The 23,210-nt window shown below is 43.3% G+C and overlaps 1 protein-coding gene across 4 annotated transcripts in view; it reads left to right on the top strand.

Moving 5' to 3' along the window:
- The window catches only part of MECOM (MDS1 and EVI1 complex locus), a 302,145-nt gene that overhangs the window by 128,714 nt on the left and 150,221 nt on the right, over window positions 1-23,210 (top strand). For all 4 annotated transcript variants that reach the window (XM_021396339.1, XM_021396338.1, XM_021396336.1 and 1 more), the window contains one exon: window positions 4,791-5,140. In XM_021396339.1, the coding sequence (XP_021252014.1) occupies window positions 4,791-5,140 (350 nt within the window). Of the gene's footprint in view, window positions 1-4,790; window positions 5,141-23,210 lie in introns of those variants that run through there.

Genomic DNA, 23,210 nt, shown 5'->3' with positions numbered 1-23,210 from the left:
ATTACTAGCTCCATTCTGGTTAGAATCTAATCTCATTTGATTAGGTTTGCCTGATGCTTTTCACAATGGGGTCCTGCATGGGGCCGCCAGACTGTGTTACAATACAAATAATAATAAATAATCGTTTTTAGCTCCAGCTCCACAGAACAGTTCTGTGAATAGGGAGTGGCACAAACCAGTTTCAGGTACGTTAACTGATAAGAAGTTCAAGTAATGTAGTTCTTGGCTAGAGTCCCTTCTGTGCCTGAAGATAGAAACCCAAACTCTGCGTGTGTCTGAGGCCAAGGAACCTTCTTCTCCAGGGAATGTGGCCCCTGGCCATGCTTCCTTGGTGCAGGGCTTTCAGGTGGCTCTCATGTAGTTCATCACTACTCTACGCTCCTTTTGAATCTAATAGGTTTCTTTCTCTTATTTTCTGTTTTTCCTGACCTCCTGTGTTCTAGACTGATGTAGATAGATTTTGTAATCAATCAGCCCCTGCCTGAAACATTTTTTTTCTTTAATACTTGTTCAAACAGAAATTCAGATAAAGGTGTCCCATTTGTATGCAAGAGGAAATGCCTGCCTCCTTTTCAGATATGCTTGCAAATACTCCGTGCTGATTTCCTCAGCACTGAATAGAAATGCTAGGTCAAAGAAATATAAACACACTCTGGTCTCATTAAAGGATCTGACTTGGAGCACAGTGGTACATTCGGGTCCACTCTGGCCTCATGCAAGAGATGGGTCACATTCGCCTGATTCTTATGTGTTCCCCAATCACCCTCATTACTGCCTTCATTAGAGGCATGGTCAATAGCCCTTACGGAATTCGAAGCTGACACGATGGACTTCTACTGGATGAAGCCGTGTCCTTCTGATGTCTGCTTTTTAGGGCTAAGGGTCATCTTTCTCACCTTTGAGAAGCTGCAGGCATGAGAATGCCTGTATCTTCTCAGTTGGAAAGTGCCACTTCCACGTTTTACCTCAGCTCTTATTTTATCCTGCTCACAAGGTGATGGCATTAAAAACACCTCTGAAGTAGGCTCTCTGGATGCTTTTGCTTCCAGCCTCCCTCCTTCATCTGCAGAAACCAGCCATCCAGTATATCATGGCAGCCACGTGCATGACTCCAAGCACAGAGAATCAGATTCAAGTGCTAGAGTGTCAGTAGTAGTTTGGGGCTGCATTTCCCCAGGCATAAATTGCCTGAAGAGAGACAGAATAGGTAATCTGGGGATAGAAGGGAAGATGGTGCTAGGAGGCTTCTTGTAACTGCATGAATCCATTCGTGTGGTGGTGCTTTGACACGTGGCTCTGCTGTCCTCATCAGGCACATCCCCAGCACGTGGCCACATGGGCTCCTTCCTGCTGGCATGCCAGCTGGTGTCAAAAGTGCAAACACAGGTGTCCACCCTGGTCTTTTACTAGCAATTAACCTTTCCTCCCTGGTTTCCTTTGAAGCTTGCTCATGTTTTTATTGCAAAATATCAGTGAAGAATTTTATGGAGGCTAACATCAGAACTTCCACATTACCTAATCTCATCTTCCTTATCAGGGGCCTTGATTTTGTTACTTCCCATTCCTAGCAAGGATAATTAGTAGACTTTAAAGAAGCCATCTTGAATTTTGAAACTGCAGTGTTATCTGTGTGAATGCCTTGTAGTTCTCTGGGAAAATGATGCTTGCAGGCACAGTCCCTGAGCCTAATCTGAACTCACAAGGATTTGCTATCAGTCAATATGCCACCATTTTGCTGGGAGTCCCTCCGATCTGAGTAGCTATAAATTTGAAAATGAAGACCAGACCTACCATTCATGTACACTGAAGTGTACATCAGTGTAGCGCCTTCTACCAGTGATATTACAAACGTATCTTAATGGTCTTCCTTCTCTTGGCCAGCAATAATTCAACTTCTTGTTTATTCTGAGGTTTTAAAATACATTTTTATTAGAATACATAGCTATTTCAGGCAATATATTACTTCAGTAATTTGTTCTACCCCATCCCCAGAGCTTTGGGACAGATATATGCATATAATATTTTCCAGGGCTCTCAAACCTGAGCCTGTTTCTAACTACGACACTGGGTGTGTCTGCTGGAAATGAAAGCAGTCACAATAGAGCAGCACAAATGGGCTTGTCTCCCTGCCAGCCTTCCAGTGCCGATTTATCAGTTGCAGGTTTGACCCTATATGGCTAAAACGAGCACAGCCAGAATGTCTGAGATAAGTATAACTGAGGCCTTCGGGTCTGTGAGAAAGAAATTAAACTGGACCATCCCAGGGGGAGAAGAAACATCTGCAAAGCTGTCCTGGAGGCTGGAGACACAGCTCGCGCTGGCTCGTGGGCAGGTTGTGAGCATGGTTTGCTGTGGCTGCGGGATTTGTCTGAGCCACTTTGTTCTTTGCTGGAGAACAGGTGGGACTGAGGAGAGCGCTGGTTTTGTGAGGTACTGCCTGGTGGAATAGAAAAACACCAAATGCATGAGATGGACTTCTGAAGGAGTTTGGGTGCAGGCACCCAGCTGTCATGGAAAATCAGTAGGATTTAGATGCCTGAAGTTTTTAAACACCCCCCTTCCAATGAGCCATATGCTTATCATCAGCCAGATCACTTTCCTTGTGTGATTTCTCTTCCTGCAGCCCATGTGTATACATGTTTTTTTTTTTTTTCATTTTTTTTTCCCCTCATTTCAAAACCAGCTGAGTTCTTTTATGCAGGGTTGCAATCTAAACAGTTGAGGGGAGACATCTGAATGGGAGTGATGCTGCTGCCTGCAGTAGTGGGGAGCATGGGGGAGCTTGGGGGATGCTTGGGAGGCATGGGCCAGACTTGCTCACCTGTCCTGCTGTGCTGAGCTTTCCTGTGTGCTCAAGGGGAGCTGAGTTTGGAGGCAGCTGCAATGCCTTTGTGAAACAGAGGTGGCTGCTAACGTGGTTGTTTCAGCATGCAGCAGTGAAGTGAATCGTGGCATCCGGGTGGAGCTGTGTCCCTGCCCTTTCCACGTCATCTTTCCTGTCCCCTGCAGCCCAGGCTGAGTTTTGCTGCAGGACAGGAAGGTCCAGCCATGGGCTTAAGGATGTTTCAAGTTCTTTTGCATGACTTCCTTGAGCATCTTTGCCAAAACTCAGCACTGATGAGCTATTACAGGCAGGATTTCTTAAACGTAAATGATGGAAAATCCCTCTGTGCGTCCATCTCAGCCAAATGGTGGGGTCAGTCAAGATTTTCTAATTCTCAGAGTGCCAGATATTAGAAAAGTGACAAACTGATCAATAAATGGTTCAGTCGATAAGGGACAGGGAGAGCCAGCCAAGGCAGAGGCCGAGGGAATGGGTAGCTGAACTTTCCAGTGACATGCAGGAGGTCATAGCCAGTGCCACATGAAAGGAAGAAAAACAGTTCATGGCTGTGAATAAATTGCTCACAGATGAAGAATCCAGTTTACCAGTCATGTGATGGGAGCAATCTATTCAAATGATTTGTTATGTCCCAGTGTTTGTCTTAGGCAGCACCAGAAGCATGAAAGTACAGACAGAATGCCGTGAGATAATATGTAACAAAGATGTGAGAGATAATGGGCTATGACCAGTTTTTAGTGGAAAAGGCATACGGTGCTAATCTACCATGGATAGTTTCGTAAATGAGCAAGAAATTGAAAGAACATTTTAAAGTTTCCTGTTTCTTCACTGAGACGGAGTCATTCTGGTTGTCGAGCACAGCGCAGCGCTCTAATTTCTGAGCCACCATATTATGCAAATCTTCTCGTGCTCAGATACCCGATCTCTCAACTTTGCTCCTTGGAGAATAGTACTCACGCATCCTATTTAGTTATAGTTAAGTGGAATACGTTTTGATGCGAAGGAGAAGTACGGTGACATTAATAACGTTAGATTCATGGAAATAATGAGGAATTTTTTTTCAGTTAGTGTGATCTTTTTGTGTCTTGCGTATATTGTTGGGTTGAACACTATACTCCTGGTGCAGCTAAAATCCCTGCTGAAGTCACTCTGAGGGTTTGTTTTACTAAAAGGAATTTACAATCAGCCTTATAGTTTGAGCTGTCAAAAATAGTGAGTTTTTCCTTTTTTTTTTTTTTTTTTTTTTTTTTGCTGGCTAAGTGTCAGAGACAATGGTGTTTTGTTTTTTTTTTTAAATGTATTTTGGATCTACCCCAGTTTCTTCTGTAACTATAAGAGGAGAAGGTTTGTGTTCTCTATAAGGTGCAGTTTAGAACCTGAACTTATTTCAGACCACTGAATTTCATGGAGGTCAGTGATGAGACGCTGATTTATGTCAGCTGAAGTTCTTGCCAATAGTTGTGTGGTAGGCTGGATCCTTTCTTCCAAAGACTAATTGGAGGCCATCAAATTTAATTTTGGCTACTCGAGGTTCAGGCTGTCTCACTGAAAGACCAGTAAAGCTTTCCTGTTTTTCACTTCGCTTAGATTTCAATTGTAACATATAATGCTGGCTTTCAATTGCAATTTCAAAGTGTGTGCAATGCAAAGTGCTATATCCGGATCAGATTGGACAATAGGGCGTGCCTGCATATACATCTGTATGTAATTCACTTTCTTGTGTTTGGTGATGTAAACCACTTTTGATGTCAGGAGCACTGAGAAATGCCAAAGAGAACCCCCGGGCTTGCAATGGGGAGAAGGCTCAGCTCCTGGCAGGGCGAAGGGAACCAGTGATTGATGAGGGTGCTGCCCGCCTACCGAACTGTCCTCTCCATTTTGTGAAAGGGTTTCACATGCAAAACCTGTCAGGATATTTCAAATCCTACCATTTGGCTTTCTTTTTCAGGTGATGAATGCTTGTATGAAAGCTTTCCTGAGCTTCCCTTGGAGGAAGTGCCAGAAGCTGATGGAGAGGCTGCAAACTCCCAGTGCCCAGCGTCTGTCAGCATCCAGGAGCCGTCCTCTCCAACCACCTCCAGCGAAGCTTTCACACCGAAGGAGAGCTCTCCTTACAAGGCTACGATATACATTCCCGATGACATTCCCATTCCTTCAGAATTTGAGCTCCGAGAATCCAACATTCCTGGAGCAGGATTAGGGATATGGACCAAAAGGAAGATTGAAGTAGGAGAAAAGTTCGGCCCTTTCGTAGGAGAGCAGCGGCCACACCTTAAAGATCCCAGTTACGGTTGGGAGGTAAGACACTTGGCATTCCTTTGGTCTGTTGAATTCTCTTGAACGTCTATAAACACAGAGGTATTTGCAGAATTTGGGTCCTATCCTGCAGCAGCCAGGGAATATTTGTGTACACTGAGACTGCTTCATGGCCTTGCGGTGCTTTCTGGATGAAAATGAATGTAAATTTTAAAAAAAAAAAAAAAGCAGGAATTATTGTTGCTCCTCATGCATGAAATCTGTGTGGGTGGATATTGGCAGGTGACCTCCCTTTCTGGGAAGGAGAGGCAGACGTGGTATTATCGGAACATTTCTGCGCCGTTTCAGCTCGCTCACGTGCAGCCCTGCCATGTGACGGGGTGAGGATCTGTCGGCCACACTGTGCTGTCTGTCTGTAAAGAAGCTGGGTGCTGCTTTCAGTGCTGTGCATCACCACTTCCTGGTGACAACACTTAGTGTGTTAAATTGCTAGAGCAGAGCCTCATGCTATTCGGGAGCTTTGAACGCGGAAGGTTTGATCCTGCTTCCATTTAAGTTAATGGGAATTTTGCCATTCATTCAGTGAAAGTATGTTTGGATGCTCGTGTCAGAAACCGAGCACACATGGGGATGGTGTGGATCATGTTACTTCTGCGGATGCTCTGAGAAATGTTGGTTTTCATGCAGGAGCTGAAGGCCTCCTTCAGTGAGTACTGCGGTTGCCTTTTGCGTTCCCTTCCTTCAGGAACAACATGTTTTCTCTGCTGTTATATCACAGGGCTGTGGTCCCATTGAATTTTTTCCTTTGTGGTAGTGGGAAGGAAATTTTCTCCTCTATCTGGCATTGAATGGTGGCCTATGGGGCTGTAGACCGAAAGCAGTGAGGACGGTTGTAGGGCGAGTCAGTCATCCCCGACCTCAGTCTGGAGGATGGTACCATGCGATGTGAGAACTGTTCTTGTGTAGTTTTATTTGCAGTTCTAACAATGTGCTGTGGAAATAAAGTACGATCTCAGCTTGCCATCTGTGCTTTTCCTTTGGTTTCTGATAAGGGGAGAAGTGTGGAGCTTGTGCGGCTCCCCAGGGCTGTGGCTGACCTCTGGGTACACGAGAGTTTCATGTTCCCAGGAAAAGTGGAGTTTCTCTGTGGAGCAGAACCTCACAGATATGGTGGATAACAAACATTTGGTTAGCTCTTAACTGTCAATAAATCCTCGATGAGTTCATTCCAGACTTCCTATCCAGTTGTTTAAACACTTGTGAGAGCAGTGACAATACGACAGAAGAGTGTCAGGAGAAATTATAGACTTTGCAGCACTCTATCAAGTTAACAGACCCTGATGAAATGGAACTGCTGGTGAGAAATCTTTATTTTTTGACCAAGGCACCAGGAAACCATAAAAGCTGACTTTTAACCACACCACAATTAAGCTCAGGTATTGATAACAGAAACTGGAACCAAACTGCTGAGACACGACTGCTCTTGCAGGTTTAACACTTTGAAATTTTAGACTGGATTTTGATTTGCACGCCCTTGGGTATTGATAATATACTGCAAAAGCGGAGACTAGTTCTGATGGTTCAGATATTTAGGATTTTGTAGCCTTATGAATCTAAAAAAGAAAGGCATAACTTGATAAATCTGGCAGATTTGAATCCCTTTCACACTGCAGGACTCATGCCTTTCAAACAGTGTTATGTATTTGGGACAGCTGGGGAGAAGCTATTGAAAAGTGTTGGAAGAAAATCACACAAAATCAGCAGTCGAACTCTCTCTGTAATTTGGCCACTCATCCATAAGTGCTCTGCAGTGCTCAAGGGAGCCTGACACAGAATATTTTTCCAACAAGTGGGTTACGTACATTTATTGGAATTGAAGGGAGACAAAGAAATGCTGGTTACCAGAGTCTACACAACGAGTGAAGTGGTGAGCAGGGGAGGTCAAGGCTAAAGGACAGATGTGGGGGATGTGGTAGTGCTGCAGAAGACCTTACCAACATCCCAGCCCAGATGCTCACCATCAGCTGCTCTGGAAACCAGCACCTCCTTGGACCCGTGCCTTGGGATAAAAAAGAGAGAGAAAAACTTAACAGTGTGTGGGCTCAGGGAACGCCGCAGAAAGCACGGGATAGCAGTGGGAAAAGGTATCATTTATCTGTGGTTCAGCACAGTTTGGGGAAGGTAAACTTTTCTGGTGTCCCTTTTTCTGCCTGAACGGGCACTTTTGTAAAGCTGGGCATTTCTCCTACTGTCAGCACGGGAAGCCTGCCTTCCATTTTATATGCATTTCTCTGAGCTCAGGGTGAAACACTGAACATACAGTGGTGTTCGATTTTCAAACATGTTGAAGGAATCACTATTTAAGAAAATAGTATAACCATGTTAAAATAATTCTTGAAGGAATACTGAGCATCTTCCTTAACTATTTTCTGATGGTTTCATAATGCTGCTTTACTCTTTACCCTTACTACTCTACAAACCAAAAAAGCGTAACACAAAACAAACGTCATGGTGCTGGGTGTTTCCAGCTTTGGGATACTTCTGTTCTTTGTGACTGTGCTCTGTCTGAGTGGGTCCCAGGATCAGCGTGCAGGGAAGGGGAAACTGGAGGAAGTGCTGCTATTAACTTCTGCAGCCAGGCAGGCAATGCAGAAAAATTTGCTGTAGAAAGCTGAGGAATGTCATGGCGCCCGTGCCTACATCCCCCCTGTAGCAGGACTCCCTATGGCATCACGGCAGAGTTTCGTCAAGAGCAAGTCTGAGAAAACAATGTCCATTGTGTCCATTTATATACTTCAGCCATAAAACACACCATGGGACAGAGAGAATTTGTTGTGATATAGTTGTGCTTGGGTCATGATTAGAGTGCTGTGGACCAGTTTAAATGAAAAGCCATAAATTTGAATTTTATCTCATTTTGCGGGGCTAGAGCGAAGCATTATCTAATCAGGTATTGGTTGGTTAAAGCACAAATCGAACACGGGGTCACCGGACAGGGGGAAAGGTCAAGCTTTTTTGCAGTTTGTCACTGCGGTTTTAGTATTTGCCGGCAGCCCGAACATCCGAGGGGGTCAGGTGGCTGTTGCTCAGGGGTTGTTTGAAAAGGGAAAATTGACTGCTGCTTAATCAACAAAGAAAACAAGCTTTTAAGGGATGGCAGTAATTTTTTAAACAAAAGCGAAGAACACAAATTTAGTGACTTCATCATAGTTCATGCCCTGCTATGAAAAACAGCTCAGGGAGTATTTCAAAGAGAGCCTTTATATAGCTCACCAACACACATGCACATATCTCCCACCAGAGTCTTCCAGAGTGTGGTGAATATTCAAATCCAGGTCTCGTTGCTAGAGCGAGCTCTAAAAGTCTCATTCATGGGGACAATGTCTTTGCAGCTCTTTTTATCCCCTACTTTGACTTTTTTATTTAGGGAGGTGGAAAAAAGAGCAATAAACTTCAATAAATCAAACATGTCAGAGAAGTAAAAAATACTTTAGAGCTTTATAAAGCACCATATAATGTGCTTATAAAGGAGAGTATATTTTCCTTTCATGGCAGCAAGGCTGAAAAACGTCATAGATTCGGTAGAAGATGCTTTACTTGAGGCTATTACTTTTGAATGGAAATTAGGAGGCCATTTGTTTGCCTCACAAACATTTCTGCTGTACATCTTCAGGGAAGGCTGGGCAGCTTCTTAAAGACTGCTCTGGAGCAAAGGCTTCCCACTGGTCTATGGGGACTGGAGTAGCTGTGATTTTAAGTTTCAGTTCTGCACTCTTCGATTTGGAATATATTTTAGTTTAATTGTAGGTGTATTTGGAGGTTTTGTGTTCCCAGTATACCATCTATCTTTATGAAAAAAATAAGTAATAAGTTACAATTTGTAAGGATATAGGTCTTTAGAACTGAAATCTAAAATATACGCTCCCAAAGCTACGTTGTGGTGCCTAAAGAGATAGCTTGATTTTCCTGGTGCTCTCAGCATCCAAAGACTGCATGAGATCAGTGGGAATTACCACTGGATTTCTCTTGGTGTATCTGTTACCCTCCAATTTTGGGTGCTCCTTTGGAAAACCTTTGTCAGGATGTTGAAAGTAGCATCTGTCTCTTTGCATAAAAACAGAATAAAAAGCAGCATCTTCTAAAGAACTGGACATGAGAGGCACATATCTTAAAACTCCTGCTTAGATATCCTTACTAACTACGTCAGTGCGGAGGGAAATAAATTCCTTGTAGTCAGTGAAATCACGTTAGGATGGAACATTAATTAGGTACGTTGCAAAAAGGAAAAGTAAAAGGAACCAAGTCTTCATTATTTCTGAATATTTTTCTTTGGAATACAGAACACATCCCATTGTTAAATAAACAATTTTCTGTGGTTGTTTGATGCTTCAGGATCCATGCTCTGGCTTACAGACCAAACCTCTGCTTTTCCTTGAATTGTCTTGAGGAGCATTAACATGCAGAGCTACTCCAGACTTGACCAGGTGGTTGGAAAGTGGTGGAGTATAAAGCAGGTTCCTTGCCTACGTTTCCTCCTTGTGTATGCATTTCAGAGGTATAGGGACTTCAGGAACCTTGGCAAAATTACTAATGAAGCAGAACTTGGAGTAAGAATACAAGTTATCTTATTATTTGAAATTGAAAAGAAATAATTTGTTTTATAATGGAGGAAGGAAGTACTCTCCTGATCAGTATAAGGCCAAGCTGGTTTTGCAGATAGCGTATTCTCCCCAGGCCAGCAGACCATTCGCTTCTGGCAGCCCCAGGTGGGGCTGAGATCTTTACCTTTTCTTCAACACGTAGGTGATGTTTTATCCCATTTGGAGTTCAGCTTTGCAAGGCGTAGAGCACTCTGGCTGAGATCCAATAAAGCACTTAGGCACAGGCTTATCATCAAAAGGATTACCCAGGTGTTTGAGTTAAGCATGTGCTTAGCTGCTGTGTTAAGATCTCTGTTAGGGACACAATGTTCAGTGCCACATAGGATGGAGCTCATACCATATATCTTACCTGAGGTGAGCATGCACAAGGGTGCTTAACACAACCCCTAGAATGTAGCTTGCGAAAAAGGCATTACTAACAGTGCTGCTAGCACTGCCAGTCTGAATTCTTCTGTTGTTTGCAACCATGTCTTGGGGTGAGGCTGTGGCTAAGTCAGATGTTATCGTAGAGATAGTCCCATTGCAAGGTGAACTGATGCCACATGAGCGAAGTGTGATGTCCATTGCATGCCCCAGCTGGTAAGACAGCTGCTAACATCAGCTTTCTCCGTGCTCAGAGGACAGACTATAGCTATAAATGAGCGACCATCAGATCCTCAGTAGCATGATATGAGCAGGTGAATCTGACGTTCAGTTCTAATTACAGATATTTGACCACAAAATGGAACTGTTGGTCCTTTTAGTTGTTTCGTATGATTGGGATAGGGCTGGAACATGGGGACAACACACAGAGTCACCTGCCATTGCCTTTGCCCTACTGATCTTTACTTAATTTCTTCAATATTCTTTAATTCTTCCATTAATGTGATTAAGCAGAGCCTCCTATTTGGTGAGATGTGCTGGGTTGGTGGGATGTGCTGCCTCAGTTTTGGGCAAAGCTCCCAACTTTGCCCTGTTCAGGTAAAGCTGCTGCAGTAGGAGCAGGAGATGAGACCTACAGAATTTGCTCTCTGGCTCTGTGCTGGGTCTGTGCTCAGGAATCTCTCAAAATCAAGGTGTCTGAGCAACATGGCAGGCAGATATTGCATGGATGCCAAGAGGAAGGTGCCACTTGGCTATCCCCAGCTGCTCTTGGTGCTGATAAGTTGCAGAACCAACCCAACGCCAATGTGGCAGCAGTGGCAGGAAGAGCTGAGCAAAGTGCTGCTCCTTTTTCTCAATTCCTCCTGGAATGGCTTGTAGAGCACTGATGCTTTCTCCACTCAACAGCCAGTGGATGCTCCACGTTGTCCTTGACCTTGGGGGCAATAAATTGCCCATTCCATGACATGATCTGAAGCCACAAAAAGCTCTCTGTGGTTCTATGTACACATTCCCCACAAAGCCACTGAGGTTTTAACTTAATCAGGGGGAGTGTTAGATCCCGAGGAAAGCAGAGTGAAGCCATAAGGGTTGCGTGTACTGGGGAGTGGGAGCAGGAGGGGGAGCAGGAAGTTTTGTAGCCCCTTCAGAGTAGAACTGGGGGAATGTTCCAGTAATTTGTATTTCTATTCAAAATACAGTAGTTATTATTTACTCATGGGTAGAGTTTACCTGAACTCAGTAGCACTTTGTCCAAGCAAGCAATAAATAAATTGACAGAGAAGCAGGCTTTGGAATGGATTGGTGAGATTATGAAAATATAAAGAAAAATCACTGTAAAATGTGTCAGATGTCCCTTTAAAAGACAAAACCTGTAAACAGAATTTAGCCATGAAGACAGACAACATCAGAAAGAAAAATAAAAAAGACAGAACCAAAGAGAATAATTACATTTAATAGAACTGACAAACAATCATAACTCTTCCCATTAAATAAATATGTTATAAAAAATTTATTATGGAATGCCACATTATGCAAGGCAGGATTCAAAGATGAGTTCTCTGCATTAAGTACAGTAGATGCCATTAAGGAAAACAGTCAATATGTCACTAAGCCACGGCCTGTAAAATTAAATTGATTTGGTAAATGTAAGTAAGATAGATCTGTTTGCTTTCATCATCAATTTTGAGTGGGTGAACAGGTGATGTCACCAACCTGGGAGCGATAAAGATGCAGGACCATCTGGAAAGCTTTGTGATGGATGGGCAACTGCTTTTGGATAGTGACAGTGCTGTGGTACTTTGTCACTTGGGATGCAGTACTTAATAACTTTTCAATACCATCATAATAAATTTCACTGCCTTATTAATATAGAAATGGTGAGTTATTACTGTGATGGATATTGTAAATAACAAGAGATGCAGCTGTCAAAAGCTGATTGTTTGGGCATGTTTCTTTAAGCAACACAGTTGACTTGGGATAATCAACGTATGTCTATACCAGCAGAGTTTATTGCTCTTGTCAAAAGAAAAAGCAGCATTATTCAAAAATTATATGAAGTCCATAATAAACAAGTTTAATATATTATCAGACTTTTCCTATAAGTTTCCTAACACCAGACAATAAATCATTTTTAATAATGCTTTTCTGTGTACAATAATATCCTTATGCTATAATAATGTTCTTTCCTAACTATTCGGAAAACAGAGAACTTCTGAAAGCACGGAGAGGTATCTTTCACTCATCAGGACACTTACAAAATTAAATCTCCCTATTTCATTAAAAGGCTACTGCTGATATAAAGCCGATGAACTCTAGCTGTGTCTTTCTTTTTTTTTTTACTTTAATTGAACAGATGTAGTTAAATTCAAAGATGTAGTTAAAGACAAAGAAATACAGACAAAATTATAACCATGTGTCCCTAAATACTGGCAGGAAAGAGCATCTGTGGGTGTTTTATGAAAGCCCAGAACTGCTCCGTGACATTGCTGCTAATGTCATCAGTCTGAGGGCCAGAGAGAAACAAAATGCATAGATAGTTGTTAGTGGAAGATGAATTACCAGATCAATCATTTAGCACCATTCAGAGCATTATACCATTGTTCCCCGGGAAGATAATTAAATCAATGATGTCTTTCTTATTTGTGTAAAGAGGTGCAAACTTGTAAAGAATATCCAAAGCTCCTCAAACATATTATTTCTGGGTATTTTTTTTAATCCATAGTGACTTTGCCTTTCAGAGTCTAGCTTTGTCCCTCTTTTCAATTAAATGTCTCACCACCATTTCTATTACTGCTGAAAAGAGAGCCAGCAGTCTATTAACAGGCAATAAAGTTCAGGAAGCCTAAGACTAGTTTCTTGGGTCAGAGGTGAAAATTGCATACTAAATGAAACAAAGGTGTGTCTTGATGGCTCAACAAGCAGAGAAGAGACAAGCAGAAATGTGGGCAGAAAGAGGCAGTCATCATTAAGCAGAAGCAAATGAAGACAGGAGGCAGTGCATGGCGAGATGCTTATTAGCCTAGATGAACACACACACTCCAGAGGACGCAGCACTGAGCTTTGGCATTTAAAGCTTCTTTAAAGAACCTTTCTTTAAAGGTTCTTTTGAAATCTAGGCATTCGATGTAAAAAAGATATCGCTAAAATTTAAACAAAAGAAAAGTAAAAAATCTCCTGCTTCCTAGGGCCTGAAGATCAGGATGCATTCATCAGAGTGGTCCAAACCCATACTTGTTTCGAAATAAGGAATAGAAGAAATAGCTGGCTAACAGAGTGTTTCCACCCCAGAGAGTATAAATGTGACATTTTATCGACGTGGCAGCCGTAATGGCCCCTAGCTGAACAATAGGTGGCAACGCAGGAGGGAAGGCATAGGTTATCTCAGTCCAGCCTGATTTGATCACATTAACTTTGCACACAACAAGCGTTAATTCGGAGAAGAAAAAAACCAATTTTAACTAACCCTTCTTTAAAGCACAGTCCCCGCATTCAACGTGGAAAGATGTAAGAGATCCCACAAAAAGTGTAACATTTCATCAGGTGAAGGCTGCAGCATAAAGGGGCTCTTGTGTATAGTGGGTTTCCCAAAGTGTTGTTCTTAGTCTTAACTTGATGAAGTGTGCTGGCAGCAGGCAGGCAGCAGCCTTGCCTTCCCTTTCTTATTTGCTGGGCTGGAGACCTGGTGCGTAGCTGGTCGGGTGTTGGAAAGGAGCTTTCATTGCCCTCCTGTCTGCTTGAAGTGGCCACAAGTGGTAAGCTGTCTTTCTAGAAATGTGGCTATGAATCTATGCGGACTTTATTCAAAATTAAGCCTGAAGGGTCGTGTTTTCTAGGAGATTTGTGGTTATGGTATTTCTGTTGCTTACAGCAGGTGGATCTTGGTGGGTATTTTGAAGTCCTGGCAGTAACGCTGATTTGGTGCAAAAGTGCCGGTCTGTATTGAGTGGGAAAATGGAAGCTGGATTATAGAATAGCTTCAGCACTACTGCATTTACAGAAAATAGTCTTTAAAGCCAAATTGCAAGCAGCCTTCTAGTGATGCCCTTTGCGCATGGTAAAATTTGCACATGAGTGGGGAAAAATGTTGCTTTTCTTGCTGGTGTTAAATGTTCATCCACCCATTTAGAATGTCTTCCTGAGCAGGTGCTCAAACAAGCAGGTAACCAGAAAGAAAAAAAAAAACCAGCCTGATGCTTTCTTTAATATGAAAAGCAGAATGACCCTACCAACACATCAGCATGTGCAGAGGAAGATGGTGCTGAACAGAAAGTGAAAGCCGTGATATGCTGCAGCTCACTACCCTGCCCTTTGAAACAAGGTCTTGCGCAGGGAACAGCATCTTCAAGTTTTCCCCCGATGAAGCCTAAGCAAAGAGGCCTGTTTTCTCACTTCTTTGAGGATCTGCGTTCTCAAAGTGCATTTCCCTGGCCCAGCTGGCTGCAGGCAATGCAGCTCTCTTTCTTATCACTGTTCTGCTCTTCCTCCAATACCAACCCTACCATCCTGCATGCTGTCCCCAGACCCTGCAGCCCGCTGGGATCCTTGCTCAGCCAGGTGACAAACCCTGCAATTTCCCTTCACCCAGCCTTTCCCCAAGCCATTCCCCACTGCATCCTTTGCCAATCCTGTCCATCTCTGTGACTTATCCCTGCTCATCTCTTTCCTCACTTTATTTTTCACAAGTGGTTTTCTCAAATCATCTGAATTTGGCGGTGTTGTTATGATAAAGGCAACACCTCATTCTCTGTCCTCAAAGTCTGTTCCCTCTCACCCGTGCAAGCTAAGCTGGCTAAAGCATGCTTTAACTAAATATTAGAACATTATGGCTTTAACAGAAGTTGCTGTGTGTGTAAGGAAAGCCCCGTGGTAGGGACTCGGTGTGCTGGACTCGTTTGGCATTTGCATTCAAATACGTTTGTGCCTTTTGGCCACTGCTAAAGCTGGCTATCCATCCCAGCACCCGCGGCAACAAAACGCTTCTCTTTGCGCAACTAGAGGACCAAAATTCTGGTTTTCAGCCCCAGCATTCCTGAATAAAATTTAGCCGATTGCAACAGTATCATTTCGAGTGTGATTTTTAGTAGGGTTGAATGATACGTTTGAATGGGTTTAGAATAGGTGCTTGAGCAGCTTTTGTCCCCATGCTAATACCCCGCAGCAGTGGGAGTCAGGAGGAGCGGAGTGATGACCTGAAATAGCAGACGGCTCCAAACAGAGCTGGATTAATGCTCGAGGGGGCCCTGATCCCATGCACGGGCCCCACGAAGCCCTCCCGCCCCTGTCCCCACGCAGCGGTGTCCCCACGCGTGCCCATCACCACGCTGTGCCTTGGGGCTGCCCCCGGCTTGACGCTGCTCGGACGTGGGACAGGTTTTTCCCCGTGACCGATGCATTTGATGTGTTCTGGAAACTGTGCGGTAGCCGTCTCCCTCCTGCGATATGGTTGGGAAAAAAAAAAAAGCCCCCCCCCCCCCCAAAAAAAAAAAGCCTCAGTGTTGGGAATTATAAATAATTTGATGCAACAGGTTTAAGTTACCATTTTTGTGGTGAAAAGAAAAGCTTAGCATGATCCAGATTTTCCTTGGTTTCCTCCCATTCTGCTGAGAAGCAGAGGTATTCACATTTCTTTGTCTAACAGTTTTATAATGTCTTAAGAGATTAACAGTGAGCATGAATGAGGGGCTCAGGATTAGACGACAAAAAGCTCGGGCTGGCCACTACCTTGTTTGCACATTTTACATTTTTCAGCATTGCTGAGCGAGTATAGAAACTAAGGAAAGATAATAAGGACCAGAGTCCCAAAAGTGTTTAGTGATTCAAAAAATTCAGATGCCATGTCAGAACTGACAGAATGATGGAGCATTATGTGGCAGGGCCCACTTTTTTGTCTTAGGGTAAGCTCTCGCCCTGAGTGAATGCAGATGTTATCGCAGGATCCCAGACAGACAGTCAGTGAAATGTGACAAGCTGTCAGCAAAGTTACACTACGTTGATTTTGCTAAAATATCCCAAAGCTTTATACATGCCTTTTTTTTTTTTTAATGTATGTGTATAGAAAACTCTTAGCTCAATCAATCGGAGAACAAAAAATAAAAGTGGGGGGAAGAACTGATTACAGTAACCTTCGCAGCCGTAAGCCTTTGAACGATGCAGACATGGCTGTGAAAGCTTTCTTTAGGAGTGCCAAAAATGATCACCAGAAGGATGAGAAGGTTGCGTTGGCATCGGGAAAATCTCCGAAAGCAAAGCACACCTCGAGCCCTCGCGGGAAGTCTGCTAACCACATGTCATCCCGTGTCCAGTCACTCCCCGGCTGGTTGGGGTATTTACCCCTGTGAAACTCTTTGGCAAATCCGGATCCGCCGCCGGAGCAGTGGGTCCTAGCAGGGCTGCTCGCGGCTTTCTCCTCGGCAGGAGATGGGCTGCAGAGCAGGGGGATAGGGGCAACGCCAACGCCTTCGTGTTTGTTTTAACTGAACAAACAAGCTGCTAAAATGGAAAAGGGAATGGCCAAAGGGATGCAGGCGAAGCTGTTTGGAACAGGCTCAGAAAGTAAAAGTATACGGCCGGGCAAATCGGCGCGAATCGGCTGGGTTCGGATGTTCTGAGCTCACGGTGAGGAGGAGAGGATGACTTTTCTTTTTGAATTCTGGATCTGTAAGAGAAATTGGATTGGGAACATTGTAAGAAGATATAAGCTCCTTAAAATATAAGGACTCAATTCTGCGTGATTTTAAATATTTAACTCTTAGAGAATCTGCAGTGAAGTCGCGTTATTTATATGCCAGGGCACTCGCAGGGCTGTGCTCAGTGCTTTCATGCTTTATTACTTCATTACTTAGAAAATATAAACACATTCCAAGAAACATGGATATTTTTACATGTGTAACTGATTATCACTTCTGAATCAGGGCTGCGCCAGATTCAAACTTTTCATAATTAGAGCACGGAGAGCAGAAAATACTGATGTTTTCAATCCATTTCACGCTCATTGTTGTATCACCTTATATAGATGAGTAGATTCTGATTTGAAAATGCCAAAGTAAATTACATATATCTGTTTTGCCAGAAATTGCACGTATCGTTTGTGGAATCCCCTTTAATGGGCCGTGTTCTTGTCTTATTACTGTTAGCTTAAGCCTAAATATAACGAGAAAGCTGTTTGTAGTGACACAAACCAATGTGTTTTGCTAGAGTGCAAGTTGCAGAGTGTTTGTTCTCTTTAAGCAGAGAAAAAGAATGCCCATAATTTATCATCAGTTTAGGTCTGTGTCTGAATAAGATGATCTTGTATTATTTGTTTCCACATAGCAAAAATATTAATTCTCTGCTGGGATCAGGAGAGAAAGGAAAGCAGCCAGGCTCACTTTGGTGCAATTTGTGCTACAACAAAACGTATTGCCACGCAGCCAGACACGTCCCGCGACCTGAAAAATGAAACGCAGACACTTAAAAGATAACGTCTCACACGGTATTTTTGCACAACACAGAGCTAAACAATCAAACTAAATTATGCATATGGAGGATATGATTTAGAATATGTTTAGCTGGTAATCGCACTCATGCTGAAGTTTTGAATTTCATCTGTCTGCTCAGATCTATTGTGATCCATTAAGTGGCTTCCTTTTTTTCCGACAAATTGAATGCTGCAACTGCAAGGAGCCCTTTTGTTCTTTTAATTCAGTCAGCATGGAAATGATTTTCTCATTTCAGGCCCTTTTCTGTCCTCTCTTCATTGTGTCAATAAAATAGAGTTGTGCAGAGCTGCTCTAATCAGCTTAGAGTGCTAATTCATTGCACTGGGATGCTATCTGGGTCCGGCTACAGGTGGGCACTATAAGGGGTCAGTCTCCAGGGGAGTCTAATTGTGTGTCTCCTGGGTCTCGTTTGCAGAATAACCGAAATCTCAAACCCCAGCTTAAGGGAGGAAGGGAAAATGCACAAACGCAGCCTATATGGGCATGCACTGTCTCTAGATGCAACACCTGCTCTCAAGGGGAAAGTTGTTCCCATTTAGACACTTTAGGGAAGGGAGGGCTGTAGTTCAGTGGGAAAAGATTAATCACAAACTTTGGAGATCGCTTTTAAAACTTAACTGAAATGCAATCATTTCACAGTACACACGTGCCAGAACGAACCACACGTGGCGGTGCTGGTGAGGTGCTGGGGCAGGCTTGCCTCTAATTTTTGGAGGCAGCCAGTTCAAAAATCTGCATGGTCCTTGATTATGAACCAGAAGCCTTTGGAAGAGTAAGGAACAAACAAGCACACACATTCTGGTGCTTATTCCCACCTTCTCACCGAGCTGGGGCACACCCCGTGGTGCCTGCCATGCATCCCAGCCGAGCCCCTCTCCCAAAGATGTGCCCAGCTTCGTTCTGGTGGGAGGCAGCCCCAGGGCTGGGACAGCACACAGGGCATGTGCCAGAACTTCTGCAAGGCTGCAGGGGTGGGTGAAGATGAAGAAGCAATGATGTGCTTCCTACCAAAGGCGTTGGAGTGTCCTAAGGATGACAGAGCTCCCAGCAGCAGCCTTCATTGGGGTGAAGTGTTATTGCCGAGCGGATGGTGATGCTGTGCAAAGAAAAATGCTGAAAAAGTGGTAAAAAAGAACCCTCAGCAAATCATAAATTTAATTAGAAGTGTAGCAAACAGCAAGAAAAACTTTACTTGGATCACATTTTACTTTCATATGAACACGAACATTTTCCCACAAAATGTGATTCCCATGCCCACAATTGCTGATGCAAAAATTGGGCACATTTTGGAATTCAGATTTGGATTACTGTTAGAATCCCAGTCCTGAAAACAAATGCCGGGGCCTTCCCAGCCAATTTCACCCCTGTTCCACAGAGCCTCTCACTTGCTTCTGTGTGGGAAGAGCGGGGAGGGCACGGCAGGGGCTGGAGCTGCTGCTGTCCTGGTGTGGGAGCCATGGGGCTGTGGCAGTGCGGGTGACAAAGTCTCCCCAGAGCCTTGTCCTTGTCCCCAAAGAAGCCAGTGCTGGCCCCAGAAAGGATTTCAAGGCAACTCTGCAGGGTGTCAAAGCCCTGTCCACATCTCCTTCCACTGCTGCTGCCTTCCTTCACTCCAGAATGAACCTGATTGAGCTTGGGCAGAACTATTCTCTGTCAGCGGGTTTTCTATGGGAGCAGTAAGCTGTTTGTCTGTTTGGGCTTTGTGACTGAACCGCCACCGTGAAAATTAATTAACATACCTGAAGACACCCCTGAGCAGGAAATCATAGTGCTACTCTGTGATTCAGAGGTGAATAGGATCCCTCCATTATCAAAAACTCCATCAGGGAAGAGGAAATTAAGTTCCTAATTAGACAGTGTCCAAAGGAAGAAGTGAGGCATTGAAGAGATGAAGAAAATTGGGAGGTAGCTGATGCACGTATCAGGCTAATGATAGAAAAGGAAATAGTAGAGCTTGAAAGGTCACTGACCTTATTAGGCTGGGAGAAAAGTAGTAGATCTTCAAAAGCTTTCACCTATGATAGGTTGACAATGTGTGAAGTTCTCTAGATGGTCAGAGAGGAAAGACGGCCCAGAAAGAGCATGGGAACAAATTAGGTAGATTACAGTGAGCTGCATAAATGCAGCATACAAATCTTGTTTAGAAAAGAGAGGAATTCCAGATAGAAACAGCCAGAAATGTTTCATTACTTGATGAGATCTTTTCAGTACAAATAAGAGATTTTCTCTCTCAGTAATTTTATTTTATTTTGTTTAATAACAAGCTCAATAATGATCCTACACAGGGTATAATGTTTCCCCAGTGAAGTATTGTGGTTGACAATTCTGACTATTAGCTTCGGAGAGATAAGGACGGTGCTGCTAATAACTGCTTCAATGTTAGTGTTTGAATACAGGAAAAACATTCTGCTTCACTTAGCAAAAGCATTGCATCTTTCTTAATGGCAGCAGCCTTTTACCTCGGAATACCAAACCTGGCCAGCTGTATTGCTTTTAAAAGCTGTTGTAGGCCATTTTCTCTGTACATAAAAACTCCCTGGGTCTTTAAATGAGATATTAAAAGAAACAAGTCTATAGCAAGTCAAACGAAATGCCCCCAAAGCCTGCCTGCTCGCCACCTCCCTTCCTGCAGCAGGGTGTGCAGTGCGTAGGTGATTTCTCAGAGCCTGATTAAAATCCTCCCTGCTGCTTCATGTACGAGCCAGCGTTGTTCCTCTGTCTTTCTGGTAAATGGTCCAGTTGTGTTGTTCTGACTGCTGGTAGGGAAGGGGAAGATGGAATGCAAAGAAGAAAGAAGAGGAAATTAAAAATATAACTCTGTGTGTAACTCATGCCACGAAACCAGCCCGTTTGTAATAGAAAGATATTTTTTCCATCCAAACAAATGAGAACAAATTCTCTGCTGATTAAAAGTGGATGTAGCAGCATGGCTTTCCCTTAACATGAGCAGAGTGCGACCTGCTCTAACAATAGTAGTCTTCCCGAAACACGCTGTAACTACAGACCAGCAAGGAACCTACTTTTTTTTTTTTTTTAATTTTGTTATGCAAAAGATAAGTCTCTGTTTTTTGGTGCTATGAACATTGAGGCTGATTTCATATAAGTACTGTTGCATTCCAAAATTTAAAAAAAAACCTTTGTGAAAAACCGCCACCCTGTGGCATTTCACAAATAAGGCAAAAGATGCTTCTTGAAGCTAACTCGAAGAGCGAATGCTTTCCCATAGTGGGAAAGAAAACAAACTCTGTGAGCCTAATATGTTTTCTTTGTGTTTGAGACCCTGTCCTGGCATGGATCTGGCCTGGAGGAGAAGCACTGCTGAGCCCAGCGGGCACAGCCCGCATCCCTAGGCCTGTAGAATGGCTGCGCCAAGCCACATTGGGTGCCAGCATTCCCAGAGCCGGGAAGGACTGCCATCCCTGATTAGATGTGCTTTGTAATAGTATTGTCCTGTTTTCACTCACCGCGGTAGAACGTTTCTACTGGGCTAACAAGGCATAGGGTAATGAGAAACATGCCAAGTTTAAGGGAAAGAGGAGTTGAACCTATGCACAGGAAACAAATGTGATCAATTACCCCAAGTGTAGAGCTCACAGATACCTTATCTTAAGGCTCCTTAAAATAAGAACTTGATTGTTTCCAAATGTGTCTAAGGAGCTAGTGATAGAAACGCATTAATACAAGAGATGTGAAATTTTATTACCTCCAAAAATTGTCATTATTACTTGCTTCTGAAGATATTGAGGAATCAACACAACTCCCCAGCACATGATCACAGCAATAGATCTGCGGCTACATATGCGTGTGCAGCCTGTCGGTGTAGGAGCAGAGCTGTAGCATTATGCTATGGCAGTCTTCTAAACAATATTTCAAAAAGCCACCAATATTTTTTGTAACGTGAAAATCTTCTTTTGCAGTTTATTCTTATTTATTTTGATGTTAAGATTGGATATGTTCCTCTCCTTCAAGACCAGTATTTTACAGCGTTTTTCCTGGCGATTGTTATCCTTGTAGATACTACACCATCTGCATTATGGCTACTGAATTTAGGTTGACACTGAAAATGGAGATCGTTAGCAGAAATTTCTGACAAAATGTTTTCTGAAATTACATTAGGAGCAGGGAGAAATGTGTAATGGCAAGCTCATACTAAGGTGTGGCCTTAAAGTTATGTGATACTGTGCTGAGTTTTTCACCTAAATCTAAGATGTCTAGGACAGTAATATATTGTTTTTCATTATACTCTTCATAGAAATATCACCTACAGATGAATTAGGAGGTCAGGGAGAGCTGCTGTGGGAAGTCTTAGACATTCCGTCCATTAAAGTCCCTTGGGCATCAGCAGGAGCTGTGCATGAAGACTGATGGAAATGTAGGAACTGAAAACTTCCAGTTGCATTAGAATAAGTGCCCAAAAAGGACTTGGTCCTTTTTATACCTGGTGGCTGGATTTACTCAACTGAGTCTGCAGCTCAGAGTTGAAGCACAGAGCGTTGGCCCAAACTTTCCCAGGAGTAGGACTCAACTCTTCTATTCCTATTTACGATGAAAGTAATTTGAATGTTGGGTACTCAGGGCTGATGCTTTGGGGGAAGGAATCACAACACGGCGTCGGTAGGTTTTGTCAGTAGAGACTCCAGTTTGCACCTGATGGGAGCTTGCTCATTTTTCAGACACACACCTGATCTACCTTCGCATAATGCAGTCTGAAATGAGGGTGGAACACCTACATTTTACTGAACATTTCTTGATGTAGATGTCACTGCATGGAGCTGGTCATTGCCTTGTTCTGCTGGGGGGGGTTGTTTCCTTTGAAATGTATTTGCCTCTCTCTTGAGACAATAAATTCAGCAGCATCTTTAATATGCTTTTCTACTTCAAAGTCTTGTTTTGTGTTTGAGATCACAATTAAGTTGTTTCAACCCCTTTGCACACTGGCTAATCCGAAAGAATGAGGTGTTTATTATAAACAGTCATTTAAGCACAACTTAAATTATTCAGACATATTTGTCGTAGTGTTGCACGGAGCGGTCATTGCAGAGGACAAAGTGAAAAAAGCTAAAATGTTAAAGAAATGTTCGAGGCATTTAGGTGGAATTATATTCAATACCAACTTGTTATGGTTTATTAAAGTTCTGCACTTTCGCCTGGAGACATTTGCCAGTGCAAAAGTAATGGCTGCTTTAACATCCGTGTACAAAAGTGGAATTTAAGAGATTAACTTGCGTTTGACCTACTTCAGGTCTACTGGTAATGAGGGGTGCAGGGGCACAGAATTAATTTCTCTCAATTTGTGGCTCTCAGGGGTGCTGCTAAGTTTGAGAGTGCTTGAATTTTAAGAGTCTCCTGGTGTGCTGAGAAGGTTTTGTTGCTGCGTGGAGCTCTGTTAGCGGCAGGGACTGAAGTGCCAGTTTTATCTATTTGATTAGTAGCCTGATTGAGTTCTAGTGTATCTTTGAAAGAAAAAAGCCGTATTTTCTCTTCCACTCGAATAGCGTTTTTCCCACATGCACCAATCCTTCGCACCCACCAAGGAACAACCACTTGAAGCAGCCCAGGGGCTAAGAGATGTCTGCTGGACCTAACTTTTGGCAGCAGCTCTCAGGCTGG

Source organism: Numida meleagris, chromosome 4 (assembly GCF_002078875.1).
Source record: "Numida meleagris isolate 19003 breed g44 Domestic line chromosome 4, NumMel1.0, whole genome shotgun sequence".
NCBI classification, from domain to species: domain Eukaryota; kingdom Metazoa; phylum Chordata; class Aves; order Galliformes; family Numididae; genus Numida; species Numida meleagris.
The sequence above is the reverse complement of the archived record's forward strand: the minus strand, read 5'-3'. Positions and strand labels throughout refer to the sequence as shown.